Genomic DNA, 14,072 nt, shown 5'->3' on the forward strand with positions numbered 1-14,072 from the left:
TCGGCCATTTTTTCTGTAATATTTACTTCTCGTACATATGTCTATAACTATGTATACATCCCACAGAAGGTGAGGTTTAACAGGGTTAGCTTTGTTGGGGAAAAGAAGGTTTGGAGGAAAGGAAACAACTTTCATGTTGAGAAGATTTGAATCTAGTGACTGTCACGGGATGTAAACACTCTTCTGGGGAGGGAGGCTTTTTGTTATGTTTCAGGAGAGCACAGAGTTTTGGACAAAATCTGTATAAATAATTATCCCTCTGTCATTCAACATAAATTTATGCACATGTGTGCACACAGTTATGCTGGGGAATACAAACTATAAAGTAGACATGCTACAGACTTCTAGACAACCTACCACAAGCACGGATCTCATACAGAATCCATTCTATATTTAAATTTCAGTTTATTGAATTTTAATTATTTCTGATCTGTAGATCACTTTGAGGAAAATTCCCCAAGGTCAAAAGCTTACAAATCCAATCGCAAAACCAAACAGAAGCATCAGCAAGGCCCTTTCCCATGCAGACACCTACCAAAAAAATTAGTTCCTGACTATTAGATTAAATTAGACTTCAACAGCTAAAACCCATCCTAATATTAAAACCAAGTAATTCTCTATGTTGAAATAAAGTAGTAAAAGCTCTCATTCTATTCTGCACATTTACTCATGTTATGTACAGAGGGCTCCATAGATGTTACAGTGAATTATCCCTTCTTCATTTAGATCCTTATTTATAAAATTAACAAACACAGGTCCTTTCTGTTAGGTTATTGGTTGCTAGTTTGGCTTTTTTGTTTGTTTCTTTCTTTCTTTAATTAAAAAGCAACAGTGTTATATTCTCCAGAGGTGCTTATGATAGAAAATGTATGTTCTACCAATACTATGCTTTACAAGTCCTAGAATTCACTTGGATTAGCAGCTCCACATCAGTGAATATTTCTGTCTATATGAATTCAAATATGACTCAGTCATTTCATTTACCATGGCAAAAGTTACTCCAAAATCCCCATTAACTAAAATGTCCTTGATGGGACTAAACTTAAGATTTGCAGGTATATCAGGAATGAAACAAGCCAAAGAATGTTCTGTTATATACTGAACATCCTTTACATTGCTGAAGGTCCTCAGTAATAAGTAAAAGCCGTATTGCTGCAATGGGGAAACAGCCACACGTCATTTTAAGATACAATCATAGTTTATTAATAAAATTATTTTAAAAGTACGAATTAAATCCTTTTACCAACACAGTGACATTCAGCTATCCAGTGTCATTTTTCCAGTTCAAATAGATATGGTCCTAATTGCATAATGCCATTTTATCTGCTGAAGATAAAAGTGCCGATAAACAAAAATGCACATTAGGCAGGAGATTTTTCAGAATAGATTTTTTTTTTCGAATAACCCACTTGCATTAACAAAAGATTGCAATGGCTTCCAAATTATAGGGTGTTATTTTTAGTGGAAGTAGTTCAATATTCATATTGGAGCAGATGTAGCAGTTTAACAAAACAGCTCTTCAAATCCTGCACAAATTGAAAACAGGAAAACTGATTGCATTTTCTCTTATCACTTTCCTTTTCTGAATTGACACTTTTGGCCTTCTGAAAATTTACACATGGCTTTCATCTCAACAGCACCTGCTGATCAAACAGAAACCTAACATTTTCAGGAAAATGGTATAAAGGACTAGTTTTCTTTTTACCATCTTAAAGGGCATCGGCAGTCCACTTGATGGCAACAATTGCTGAGTAGATGGCACATAAAATACATTTTATATTTTCATTCCACTTACTTTTAAAAATTAGTTAAATTGTAACAGCTCTTTTGTATTTGTTCTTTGTCTGCTTTAGGTTAATTTCAATCTCTATCTCTGCATTACCCTGATGGGTTTCATTCTACAGTCATCTAGATTTTAAAGATGATGTGAAAGCCTTTGAAATAATAAACACATTGCATAGTCTGCAGACAGAGGTCTTCTTTATATACACATTTATATCCAATCAGATAAACTGATGTATACAATTATGCATTCATGTTCACATATTGCATAGACATTTCTTTTTATGGCGCTTACACCAAGGAAAAAATGTTTGTGTGTGTGTGTGTATATGTACATGTATGCATGTATGTTTCATATTCCGCTGTAGTCTCACTGCATTGAATTCCCTGAGCAATGTTATTTGAACATGTTGAGGGGACAGAAATTCAAAGGGCATTTATTTATTTCAAAGTTGTTCTTTGTTTCCTTTGCAGTCTTCTGACTGGGAGAAGGTCTAACAGATGCTCTGGAACTTGAGCATCAAGACTGGGTTGAGATGCTGCCATTGGTGAACATGGCAAGCATGCAAACAGCACAACCAGAATTCCTTGGGACCCTACAAAAGTTAAAGATATCGAGCCATGTATATAAAAAATGCAACATAAGTACCTTGTTATCCCGTCTGCTTCTGAGCCTGTAAACTCTGAAACACAGCAGCAGGTAACAAGGACCATCTTCCTTTGTACATAATTCTAGGTGTAATTAATAATTCTAAGTGTAATTAAAGATACTCCTGAAACCTGCTATGTGTCAGCTTCTTAACTGATAGAGCCCTCACCCCCCTGAAGTACTCTGCTGCCATCCATTACCATTCTGCTTCAGTGATAAGGTAACCTGAAGGCAGAGATGACATACAGTAATATATGTGCCACTCCAGACAGTTGGTTCATGAATTTCAGTGTTTCATCATGCTCACTGAGGCAATCGCAAACCTGAAATGTCAATATGTTCAGTCAATGGAAGTAAAATAATGGGGCTCTATTGTCTTACCCTATCGATCTGCTGCTGTCAACAAGAATACATGCCCCCCTGGCTTTAAACAAATTTTAATTAGGCTTTTAGTTACCAGATCATATCTATATATCTATCTGTGCAAACACTTGACAAAGTGAAACGGCAGTATAAATATTTCAAACTTTTAAATATAAAGGTAATCGTTTAATGTTGCTTTAAGATATGACCACTGATAAAGCCGTTTGCTAAAGCAGCGTGCGTACATACACTGAGCGTGCAAGTCATCTTAATCCGGGAGAGAACTTAAAAAGCACCACCGAAAGTTCATCTGAAACAATAAAAAAGAGCAAAGAGGCCACTTTTCACAAATCCCAGTGTCACCCTGCGCGGGGATTTTGGAAGTCAGGAGCCTTCACTGAAGCCACCCCAGGAGCGAGAGGTGGGTGCCCGGGCGTGACAGGCGGGGGCTGTCACATCCCCTTGGCCCCGCTGCCACCCCAGGCCGGGTCTCCTCCGCCCCGTCCCACCAGACAGCCGGACATGGCACTCTCTGCTCCCCTAGGCTGTGTTTAAAGTGGGGTTCCTTAGTCACCACCTTTGTTCTGCTGCCACCTCCTCCCTCCCCGCGGCCGGCCCGGCAAGCGAGCCCCTCTCCGCTCCCCTCAGCGCTGCCCGGGGGCGGGGGAAAGCAGCACAACAAAAGGCAGATCCCATATCCCCGCCGGCTAATCTCCGCCTGTAAATCCCCCGCCCGGTCCGGGGGGAGATAAGTAGTTACATCTTCACTTCTCCCCGCGCCTATCGACTTTTGCAGCGCCGAGGGAGCCGGGCCGGACCGGGCGGTGTGAGGCGGCGAGGGGTGTCCCCCCGCCCGCCTCTCCGCCTCTCCCGCCCGCGGGTGGAGATTTTACCTTCCGGCGGCGGGAGGGACGAGGAGGCGCCGGCGCGGCCCGGGCTTTGTGCGCCTCACGCGCCTCGCAGCTTATCTGCGGCGCAGGGACGGAGCATCGCGGCTCCGCGGCCCCGCCGGCGCGGGGGGAGCGGCACGGCGGCGTGCATCGGGGCGATTACGGTATCAGCGCGGCCCAGATGGCGGCCGGAGGATGTGCGAGGCAGCGGGGCCGGGAGCGGAGCTGGGGCCGGGCCGGGGTCCCCGGGGAGGCCGCGCCCGGCACGGGGAGAGGCGCCACCTCCGCGCCGCCCACCGGGGGAGCAGGCGGAGGTGCCCAGGTCTGCGTGTGCCTGCCCTCTGGCCGGCACCCGGCCCGGCTCCGGGCCTGGAAGTTGCCCAGCACCGCTCCGGGATAAGGACCCTGCCTGGGGTCGCACAGCAGCGCTGGCTCCCCAAGGCTCTTCTGCCGGAGGTCGCTGCCACCCCCACCGAGGCGACCGTCCCTGTGACTGCCTCCCGCTCAGCTCTCCTTTCACAGGCCATACCTACTGCAGCCCGGCTCCCCCCTCACAGGTCATACCTACATCCCCCATGCTGGGTGCTGGCCTAGCGCACTCACAGACTGTACCCACTCCCAGTTTGGCCAAGTCCCTACCTAACCCGGCCTGGTCACTGTCACCATTGGCATAAGAACCTGAGTACAGCACTGCTGCTACAAACTAGTGGCATCATTCACCGGAGGATGAGTGATAAGGAGAAGTAGGTCCCAACACTTCACAACTCGGGCTCTGTAGAAACTGAGGGGCTGTTTTGTCAGGATTCATCGAAGAGCCCAGGTTTAGCACAAGGTCTGGAAAGGGGAGACAGCAAAGCAGCCTGGCTTGCCTGCCATGACCACAGCCAGCCAGCAGAATAGCTATGCCAGCACCAAGCACTCTATGCGCTCAGGTTTTAAAATTTCTAAAATGTTTGTCGCTGGGAATCAACACTTATTTGTTACGAAACGCAGTTCCATTGCATGTCGGCCAAGGAGCACCACGAAGGAGGGAGGACAATGACAGCACACTGAAGTGAGACTGGCATTGTTCAGTGCAAAACTCCTTCCAAAATCACTCGTCCAAGATAGCAGTTTATTCCACAAGAAAAGGAATAAAGGGAATTTGACACATAATACAAAGTGAAAACCAGAACCTAGATGGGGGAAGGGCATGTGTGTGAAAATCGTGTCACTGCAATGAATGTCAGATAAAAAGGGGTCTGTCACAAATCCTCCACTAATCCAATAATGTGAAAACCTCTTGGTATCACTGAGACATAGCACAAGGTAATTTTTTTCATAAACCACTCTATATGTTTAGCCTTGGAAAGACAGCAATTGGCCAAATGTTCCTATTGCAAAACCAGCACCTTGATTTTTCAATGAAAGCAAACTGATTTTCACATGTCAAATTCATTATGCATTCCTCAGCCAGTATTTTTACCCTGAAGAAGGGCCACTTCTCCCTCAACTTCCTCCAGTTGTCAGTTGTGTGACAACCATATTTAGAGGTAATCAGACAGGTCATATTACAAAAGTTAGTCAACTTGTTTGAAACCTTAGCTCCTAAACTTAATGGTATGTTTTACTCATTTCTAAAGAAAAGTGACTTACTAATTAATTCAACCTGCAAGGTAAGACAAATTTCTTTCTGCATATGTTATTTTAAACTATTACACACAAATTAGAGACTGCTCTTTTTTGGTATTTCTGTTACAGAGCTTTTCTTTGAAATACATACATATCATGCCATGAACTAATTTAGGATCTGCCAGATTCTCATCTTGCAGGGCCACCATGTGCATCTTATGTCTATGTTGATGATACTTTTATTACTCAAATCACAAAACTCTAAAGAAAAACTAATCCAGGATGCTTTCTAATGTAAGCAGTTTGCTGTGAAAACACATTTAAAAATAAAACAATGTGTATTAATAAAATAAATACAATCAGAATACAAATGCGTAACAGAAGTGGCGTTCCATAAGCACAGCTGTCTCAAAGTCCAAGCTGCAGGCTAGAAATCTTAATTTCAACTGACTCTCTTGTAATAATGGGTTACCTTCTTCTAAAGCGGAAAGTCCATCTGCCCCAGGCAGATAAGTTTTGAAGCATTAAAATAGATAAAAATCTAACATTCTCTTTCTTGCATTGAATATGTGAATTCTAGTGTGCTATAATGTGAGAATTCCAACATATGACTATTATGGCATAATATCTCAAAGCTCAGCTTGTCATTACCTCACTTGTAATTCTTATGTTAATTACGTTCATAATTACTGTAAACAGATGTGGTAGAAATTCATGTGACCTTTTACTTCAGAATGCATTTCTCACTCTTTCCACTTTATTTTAATAATATAAGTTAAACCAGAGGAAAGTATTTCTGACACACTCTGCATGTATGTGTGTACATATTTAACATGAAACCATTTCTGCCTCATATTTCAGGCAAAGGACCACCTACATGCCAGTACACTGACATGAAAGTGATGATAACTGAAAAGCCTACCCTGAAACAGACCCTTAAATAACTGTGCCTACAGTGAACCTTTTTGATTTAGTGTAGCTAGAGCCATCACTGAAGCCTAGGACTTAAATGGAGCACTGCATTTTTATTCAGGACCTTTGTTAATGCAGCAGTATCATGCTTTACAACTACAAGTACATAACAGCCATACAGCAATTTATTTTACTCACAGACAAACGATCACCGTACAAAACACGTTTACAATAAAATCACTATGGATTTCATTAAGAGAAAGGCTACTCAAATTTCATTTCTTTGGACCTAATCTATAATTAGTGTGGACAGACAGGTGCAAACCCTTCTCCTCTACAGATGGCTACTGGAAATGGTGCAAAATAGCTCCTTCTGTTTAAACAACACACAGATAACCTGCTCTGCTCTTATCACTTACAATTACCTCCATTATACTGAACTAATGTTTACTTTAATAAAATGTCCACTGTTGTCTAAATGTTATTTGGAAACTTTCATATTGATGGCAGAAAAAAATGAAGATGGAAGTCAATGTCTTTCGGATGAAAATTTGGTGGGGAGGAAATAAAGATTTTAAAGAACAGGAGATTTTGACTTTGATTTTATGTCTGCTGTTCATTTTTCTTTATCCACAAAACCACACAGTCTGCTACTTCCTGATGTATTTGTGCTACCATATATTAAATTAATAAAGTTTATACTAAGAGCAGGATAACTGCATTTTAAAATCAGTTCCTTAAAAAGGAACTATGTTCCTTAAAAAGGATCTATGTTCCTTAAAAAGGATCTATGTGGAAAACCAAGACTCATTGCCTTAGAATTTCAGTTTTTAAATCAACTGTTTTAGATCGCTGATGTGAAACAACATGAAGACCATGTAACCTGGAAGCCAATGTTTTAAGGATTTACACTCTCATTACTTATACTAAATTCAGTGTCAGTTTCAACTTTTTAAATGTTTTATAGGTTGTTTTTAAAGGTTGTATGAAGAGCAGGCTGCTACTAACTACACAGATCAAGGTTTTTTAATGTATTCAGATTAAATAATTATCTTTTCACATTTCTTTAGCCAAGCCATGAGAAATAGCCCCTTCAGAACACCAAATTCATGTTTTATTTCAGCTATTAAGTCTTCTTGATCTCTGCATGACAAGTTTCTACAGAACAAAGAACAAGACCTTCTCTTCCACCCCCAATCTAAAAAGTCTGAAGCTCCTGCAATAGCAACATACTGATATCCTTATTCAATTAGCTAAAGATTTAACAGTAATGGACTGTGGCAAGTGGATTTGAAAGTTGAAAATGACAATTGCAAGCCCTTTCTCCCATCACCCCCAATGCAAACACTGCAGATGCCTATTTCACCCAAAGCGTCTGGCAATGAGGAGTTTGCAGTCTGCACAGTACCTCAGTGAGGCGAGCTTCACATTCAACGCCTGTCGTCTGAAGTTCGTTCCAGAGAAGTGAGAAACAGGATTTGACAGGGAAGAATGTCCTGGACTGACTATCCACTGACCAGCACTCCAGGTGGAGCTATTTTTCTCCCCCATTATTCTAAAACAATACTCCCGGTATAAAACTCCATGTGCACACAGGCATACATAGTGTTAAGCGTACACAGATGAGAGATACCGTGTGACCGTTTTACAGGTCCATTATTTAGGCATGAAACAAGTTAACGTTAAGGTGGTTGAAAATGGAAGAAGGCAGTGTTTTACTTAAAAAGATTTTGGAAACTATTTAAAAGCTCAAAGCCTTTGAAGAAAAACAACTTGTGCAGCAGTTGCCAGGAAGCAGTGACCTAACACTGCTGTCTGCATTCCATTACAAACAGAATGGTTCTTGTCTCCCTACAGCATGCTCATGGCTCAAGAACCCAGCCGCTCACCCTTCTGCAAGCACAAGACAGAAGGAAGTCCTGCTATCATCTCTTGTACCTCTAGCCTGGCTCCAGCTTGCCAGAGGCACGAATGGATTTAAGAGTCTGTTAGATTTTTGGTAGAGTTTGGTGTTTTCTTGCACTGATGCATGGTTGAACTTCCCATGACAGCGAAGGAAAATGACTCTTTATTTGAAAATAGTAGCAATTATACGGAAGGTTCAGATATGGTAAAACTGACCTTTTAGAAAGCTATCAATTATCAAACATAGTTATTGCAAGTTCCCAGTTAAAAAACTTTATAGCAAATCTGCAGTGAATCTCACACCTAACAAAACCTTTGCCAACTTCATATTTTCACAGATTGTACAGTTATGAATGAGACATACTCATGTCTTTTCCTATTATCTTCCTATTGACAGGAAGCCACAGAAACACCTAGTGCTAAAACCAGAACGCATAAACAAGATGGAGTAACTTTTTTACCATTCAGCCGAGCTGAAGGAAATTCCCTGATCATATTGGATTTCCTAAGGAAATCAGCCCAGAATAAACTGAATGAGGTTTTCAGACTTCCCATGGAAAGGTCAAGCATCAGCTTTAACAACCATTAGAAACCAGTTTCAATCCTCTCAGCTATCCAGATTCACTAAGCCGTTAACAGAAAAGCTGAACACAAAACCTGGACAATAGAATTCAACTCTAAAAAAGTCTTTCACATCTTGCCTCAAACTGCAGTTAACAAAGTTGCTTATTTAAACTTTCCATTGCATCTGTCAGGATGCAGAAATTGAGATGGAAATGTAAGGCTTCAAGGGTGTAGTCAAATGAATTATTCTCACCCTTAGCCCTACCATATTGTGTTTACAAATACAATAATTATGTTTCTAGTTACATGTCAATGGAAAATATTTTCTAAGTCCTTCAAAAAGCATGCAAGCATTACTGTAAGTAGGAAATAAGTCAAAACAGATTAGTAGATCAAAAATGGGGAGGGGAAAAAAAAAATCCTGCTTTGGTCAGCAACCCGGACCACCATCAGGGGATAAATCAATTTGCAGCAGCTGTGGACAGCCATTTAAGTCTGGGGCCTGAACAGATTAATTAGGAGAAGCGATGTTAAAGTTAAAGGGGTCAGCAATACATTAAGCACAGAAGTACTTGCTGGAGCAAACGCTTGGCTCTACATACCAAGACTCACAAGGCATTCTTCTAGTTAGCCCGGGCTACGCCAATAGCCGAGCGTTTGGCACTTGCTGCTTTTCCAGAGACGGCACGGCAGCTCCCGCCGGCTGATTTTTTAAGAGGCATACAGCCATCCTTGGCCAGCCCTTGCCGCGCCGTGCCCTCACCGCGCCCAGCACTGCCCGCACGGGCGGGCGCGCAGCCGTGCACTGCGCACCTTGGGGCCGCACCGGCAAGCGAGGGCAGGCGCTTCCCGCCCGCCTGCGATTGTCAGTGCAAAACTTGGGCAGCTCTTTGGGGCAGCCTTGCTGCCGCGGCCTCGGCAGATCGCAGCCCGCTCCCGAGCTGTCTGCGGGGAGGGAGCTGCCGGCTCCCGGGCGTCACGGCCGGGCGGCTGCGAGAGACGGATCCTCTCCGTGCCGCGATTTAGGGCACGGCAGGGGTAGGAGGGGGTGACAGGCAGAGCCTGCTACGGATCGGAAGATGGAGGGCTGCTCTCCCAGAGAAACCGAGCGCCTTCGAGGCGTCTGTTCCCCACAGCGGCGATGCCGGAGAGCCCCCGGCTGCGGTCGGGCAGGGCGGTCCCGCCGCGCCCGGCTCCGGCTGCAACCTGGGGGCAGGAGGGGGACGCTGCTTCGGCTCCCCATACCCTCTCCCTCCCTCCTTTAAACTTATCAGTGAAGTGAAGGAAGTAACATTTTAGCTTCTGGTTGGAGCATGAACGATTTAAGAGCTGCGTCCGATTAGTTACTTTCGGTTTCTCTCTAACATCTAGGGCAGCAGAGTACAGGAACGACAACTAGCTTGCTGTAAATTAATTCTGAAACGGAGTCACGGGTGTTCCTGCTAGGGTGGCAAATTCTTCCCTACACCAAACCAAATTTCTCAACTTTGGCACTAACAAAAGGACTCGAACTCGGCAAAAGTCAAAGGCTTGTCTAAACGGCCGGGAATGTGGTTTTCATCCTTCCAATCTCCCTTCTCAGTGGTCTTTTGCGAATTTATGGAATCGAACCCTTCAGCACGGCCAGACGAGATGACACAGTTACATTGTATGGCAGTTTTGGAAATGCAATCCCTAACGTTATCCTGTCGTTTTATGAAACAAGCTATATGCAAGACCGCCGTGCAGCTAAAGGCGACGTGCACCACCTAAAATATTTCTTTCAAAATAGTCCGAAAAGATGTTGCCAGTGCTGCACAAAGCTATGATTGCAGTGAAACAAACAAGCGAAACAAAACAATCCCATCAGAAATATTTCAGCCACTCCAACTCACACTGGCCAGCGCTAGAGCCTGGGGAGAAGGGAGGCAGGAAGGAAAAAAGGCAAGTTCTAAATCCAGACAGGAATGTGACGCTTTGTTATAATATATGCCTGGGAGGGTTATTTTCTGAAAAACTGGGTTATTTGGTTTCTGAGCTCTTGAGCAGTATCCGGGGTGCTAGTTTGTAAGCCAGGGACAGAGCGTGTAAGGCTGCATGCAGTGCTAACCCGGCCCGGGCACAGCAGCAGCCCCGACCCGCCTGGGTTAGTAACAGCCACGGGAGCCGCTCAGAGCCCGGGGAGCCCTGCGGGAGAGGAGAAGGGGAAAGAAAAGGGGCTCGGGCTCCCCCCGCCCCGGCGCGTCCTGCCCAGCCCTGCCCGCGCCCGTACTCACACTGCAGAGGACCGGAGATGCCCACCATTCGCCACGGGCTGCGAGCTGCAAATAAAAGTTCCCGTCCTGCTCGGGGGAGAGACGGCAGCCCAGGCTGCTGGAGGGGCGAGGGGGTGGGAAAGGGGAGAGCAGCGCCGCGCGGCTTCCCTTCCCAGTCCAGATGATCCACGTCCACAAAAGTCAAAACGAGCTGAGGAGAAACTCCAGCTGCTCTTCCCCCCCCACCACCCTCTCTCGCTCTTTTTTTTTTTTTTTTTTTTTTTTTAAAGGAGGATCAGCTCGAGAGAGACTACTGGTTCCACGGAAAAGGACAAGAACCAAAAATAAAGCAAAGTCTCCAAGTCGAAATAGTTAATGCCCAGGTCCTTCTCCTTGCTGCTGCTGCCGCCGCCTCAGACAAACGTGATGTGTGGAGCGCAGGGAGCGGCTGCTGTCAGTGGCGGGGTCTCTGCCTGTCCCCGAGCAGCCGACGCATAGCTGAGCCCGCGGCGGAGCCGAGCCGAGGCGGGGTGCGGTGCCGCGCGGTGCCGAGCCGAGCCGAGCCGAGCCCGCCGCCCGCCCGAGGCTGCGCCGCCGCCGCTCCGCTGCGCCCGGCCCCGCTAGCAGGCAGCGCGCGAGGCAGGCAGCATACTGCCGGCAGCGGGCCGGCCCCGCTACCCAGGTGCAGGGGGGGAGGGCTTAAAGCAGTGGGAGGTGATAGAGGTAGGAGACATCTGTGTCGTGAAGAGGTTAGTGGGGGTCAAGTATATGTTAACAATAGGCGAGCGTGGTCCCTCTCGGGCAGCCTGCCTACTCTTTCTTTCTTTCGCTCGCTTTTACTGGGTGGACATCTAACTTGCTCCCTAATGATGCCTCCCCGGCTTTAAGAGTCCAGACTGCCCTGCAGTAACCCAAGACAAACACTTTCTCTAGCCATCTGGAGAGCTCCTGGCTGCTCTGCTTGTGTCTCATCACTGTGTGAAGAGACAGCAGTGCTAGAAATCAAGCCACTCTCAGATCTACTCTCTAATCCCCTTCTGTTAGCTGATTTCCAGTCAGACTGTTTGCTTTTGCATTAGATAATAGCCTTAGAGAAAACAATTATCATTTTCTTTTTCCCTTTGTTTTTTTCCTTTTTCTATAGTACAGTATTGAGGAAGGCCTCCTTCTCTTATTTTAAAAGAAATTTATAGTCTTTCATGGCTTGAAGAACCCAGATGCAATTTCACACTTTCCTGGAAGGGGATTCTGGATTCTTCTGAAAGCAGCGACACGATCACAACTGCAGTGAAAATTAATTACTATCATCTACAATTAATAGAAGCATGCCACCGTTTGACTTCGTGTTCCATTACATAATCATTTCGGTAGGCATCCATATATTTTCCGATTCATCAGTTATTTCCTTCTACGTGTTGCAGAGAATATTATTGTCAGTCACACAATCTACAGCAAACTGGTATCTCTGCTATCATGTTGTCACTATATGAAGAAGGCGTCTCCACAAAAAAAAAAAAAGAAAAAAAAAAGAAAAAAAAACTTCTTACATTTGCTTCAGAGTGAAAAAGTGCATGGGTTTTTTTTTTCAGATTACAGATAATGGATTGGAACTGTCAGAAATGTGGGGACATTTAGCTTCATTTTTTTTCCAATGTCAGATGTTAAGTAAAAGAGTGAGCATGGAATAGAACTTCTAATCAAGCTGCCTTCTTTATTCCTGTACATACACGTACACACACGCACGCACACACACATATACTATAGGCCTGATCTTGCAAATTTACAAATACTTAATTTTAAACACATAAATAGACCTATTGAATGCAAAGTAGTATTCTGTGTGTTTATTATAAAGGCATACACATTTCCAAAAGGGGGGAAGCATTTCTGTGTATATTTATATGCATATTTATAACTATATTTGCCTCTGTATTTATAACAGTATTTGCTGGCTTTGAAATTTTGGTTGATTTTGAAAATATATTTTAAATATATTTTATTATCTGGATAAAGCTACCTTTTCTGCAGACATTTCTGGATATGGAGCTTTACTGAACTGGTCAGTATCTTGTAATACATGGTTGAATTTACACTGGAGTAAATTCAGCTCCACAGATCATAAATCAAGACATGTTTTGGTCTACTGTGATTTTAATTTACAAAGATGGTGAGCAGCCACAATTCTGGCATTGATTTCTAATTTAAAAACTACCTGTTTTACAGAGCTCTATTTCAAGACTAAAATTATGGGAGAATCTTTTCAAAAGCATCCTCAAATATTTAAAAATAATCTAAAGATAGCAAATTTAACAAGGGTTTTTTGTCTTCAGCAGATTTAGAAATTTTGGTTTGAAAATCTTTGTGGTGTAATACTTTCATTCTAGCTGTTCTATGTGTAAGGTGAAAAATAAAGAAGAGGTTTGGCAGTGGTCTCAGGTCATGTTTTGATGAAGTGTCAGGGACTGAACACCGACTCCTAATTCTCAGTTTACAGCTTTAAAAAACACACTACAATGCTTCCTCTTTAGTGTATACATTTGCTCCAGAAGATCAATCAACTTTCTAGGCATTACTGTTCAATTTTGTGGAGAAGCATCAGCTTAGATTTAGAAACTCTGGAAAATCATATCTGAACTATTAGCAATTTAATATCCATGAAGTTTCTAGACTTCTGTGGTCTCATCTCATAATGAGAAAAATACAGAAATCGCCTATTAAACTCCCAGCCCTGGTTCATCTTATATGACATTTCCCACTGTTCCCAGTAAGGACAAAACCTTCTCAGATAATGGAATGTAGTAGAAAGCGCTAAATGCCAGCTACTTCATAGTAACAATATTTTTCTTAGACATGCTGGGAGAATTGACATGATTCCTAAATAATAAAAGATTGTAACCATCAAGTCCTACAATTATATTGCAAAGCTGATGATTGAAGCCTGGCTTACTGCAAACTTCTCTTATCCATACCTTTTCCTTTTCTCTATTTCCTGGAGAAAGTAGATGTGTTTTTTGTGTGAAAAAAAGGAAAAATAAACACATTCTTTGGAAGATGAATTCATGTTTCAGGAAGAAAAAAAGAAAATGCAGCCTCACAGTAGACCTCACAAATACTTGGTAACTTTACACCCTGCAGATTTTTTCTACAGACTGTAGATGCCAT

General features: G+C 43.5%; 1 protein-coding gene across 7 annotated transcripts in view; it reads right to left on the reverse strand.

The window, feature by feature from the left end:
* The window catches only part of RUNX1T1 (RUNX1 partner transcriptional co-repressor 1), a 116,474-nt gene extending 104,900 nt beyond the window's left edge, over positions 1-11,574 (reverse strand). For 2 of the 7 annotated variants that reach the window (XM_058832095.1, XM_058832088.1), the window contains exon 1: positions 10,932-11,574. Coding sequence is in view for 1 of the 7 variants with exons in the window: in XM_058832091.1 (XP_058688074.1) it covers positions 10,932-10,959 (28 nt within the window). In the remaining 6 variants the exon portion in view is untranslated. Of the gene's footprint in view, positions 1-3,687; positions 3,944-9,278; positions 9,878-10,931 lie in introns of those variants that run through there. The other 5 variants (XM_058832091.1, XM_058832090.1, XM_058832093.1 and 2 more) reach the window with 5 other exon arrangements.
* Positions 11,575-14,072: the final 2,498 nt, after the last annotated feature.

The sequence above is a fragment of the Poecile atricapillus genome, chromosome 2 (genome assembly GCF_030490865.1).
Source record: "Poecile atricapillus isolate bPoeAtr1 chromosome 2, bPoeAtr1.hap1, whole genome shotgun sequence".
NCBI lineage: Eukaryota > Metazoa > Chordata > Aves > Passeriformes > Paridae > Poecile > Poecile atricapillus.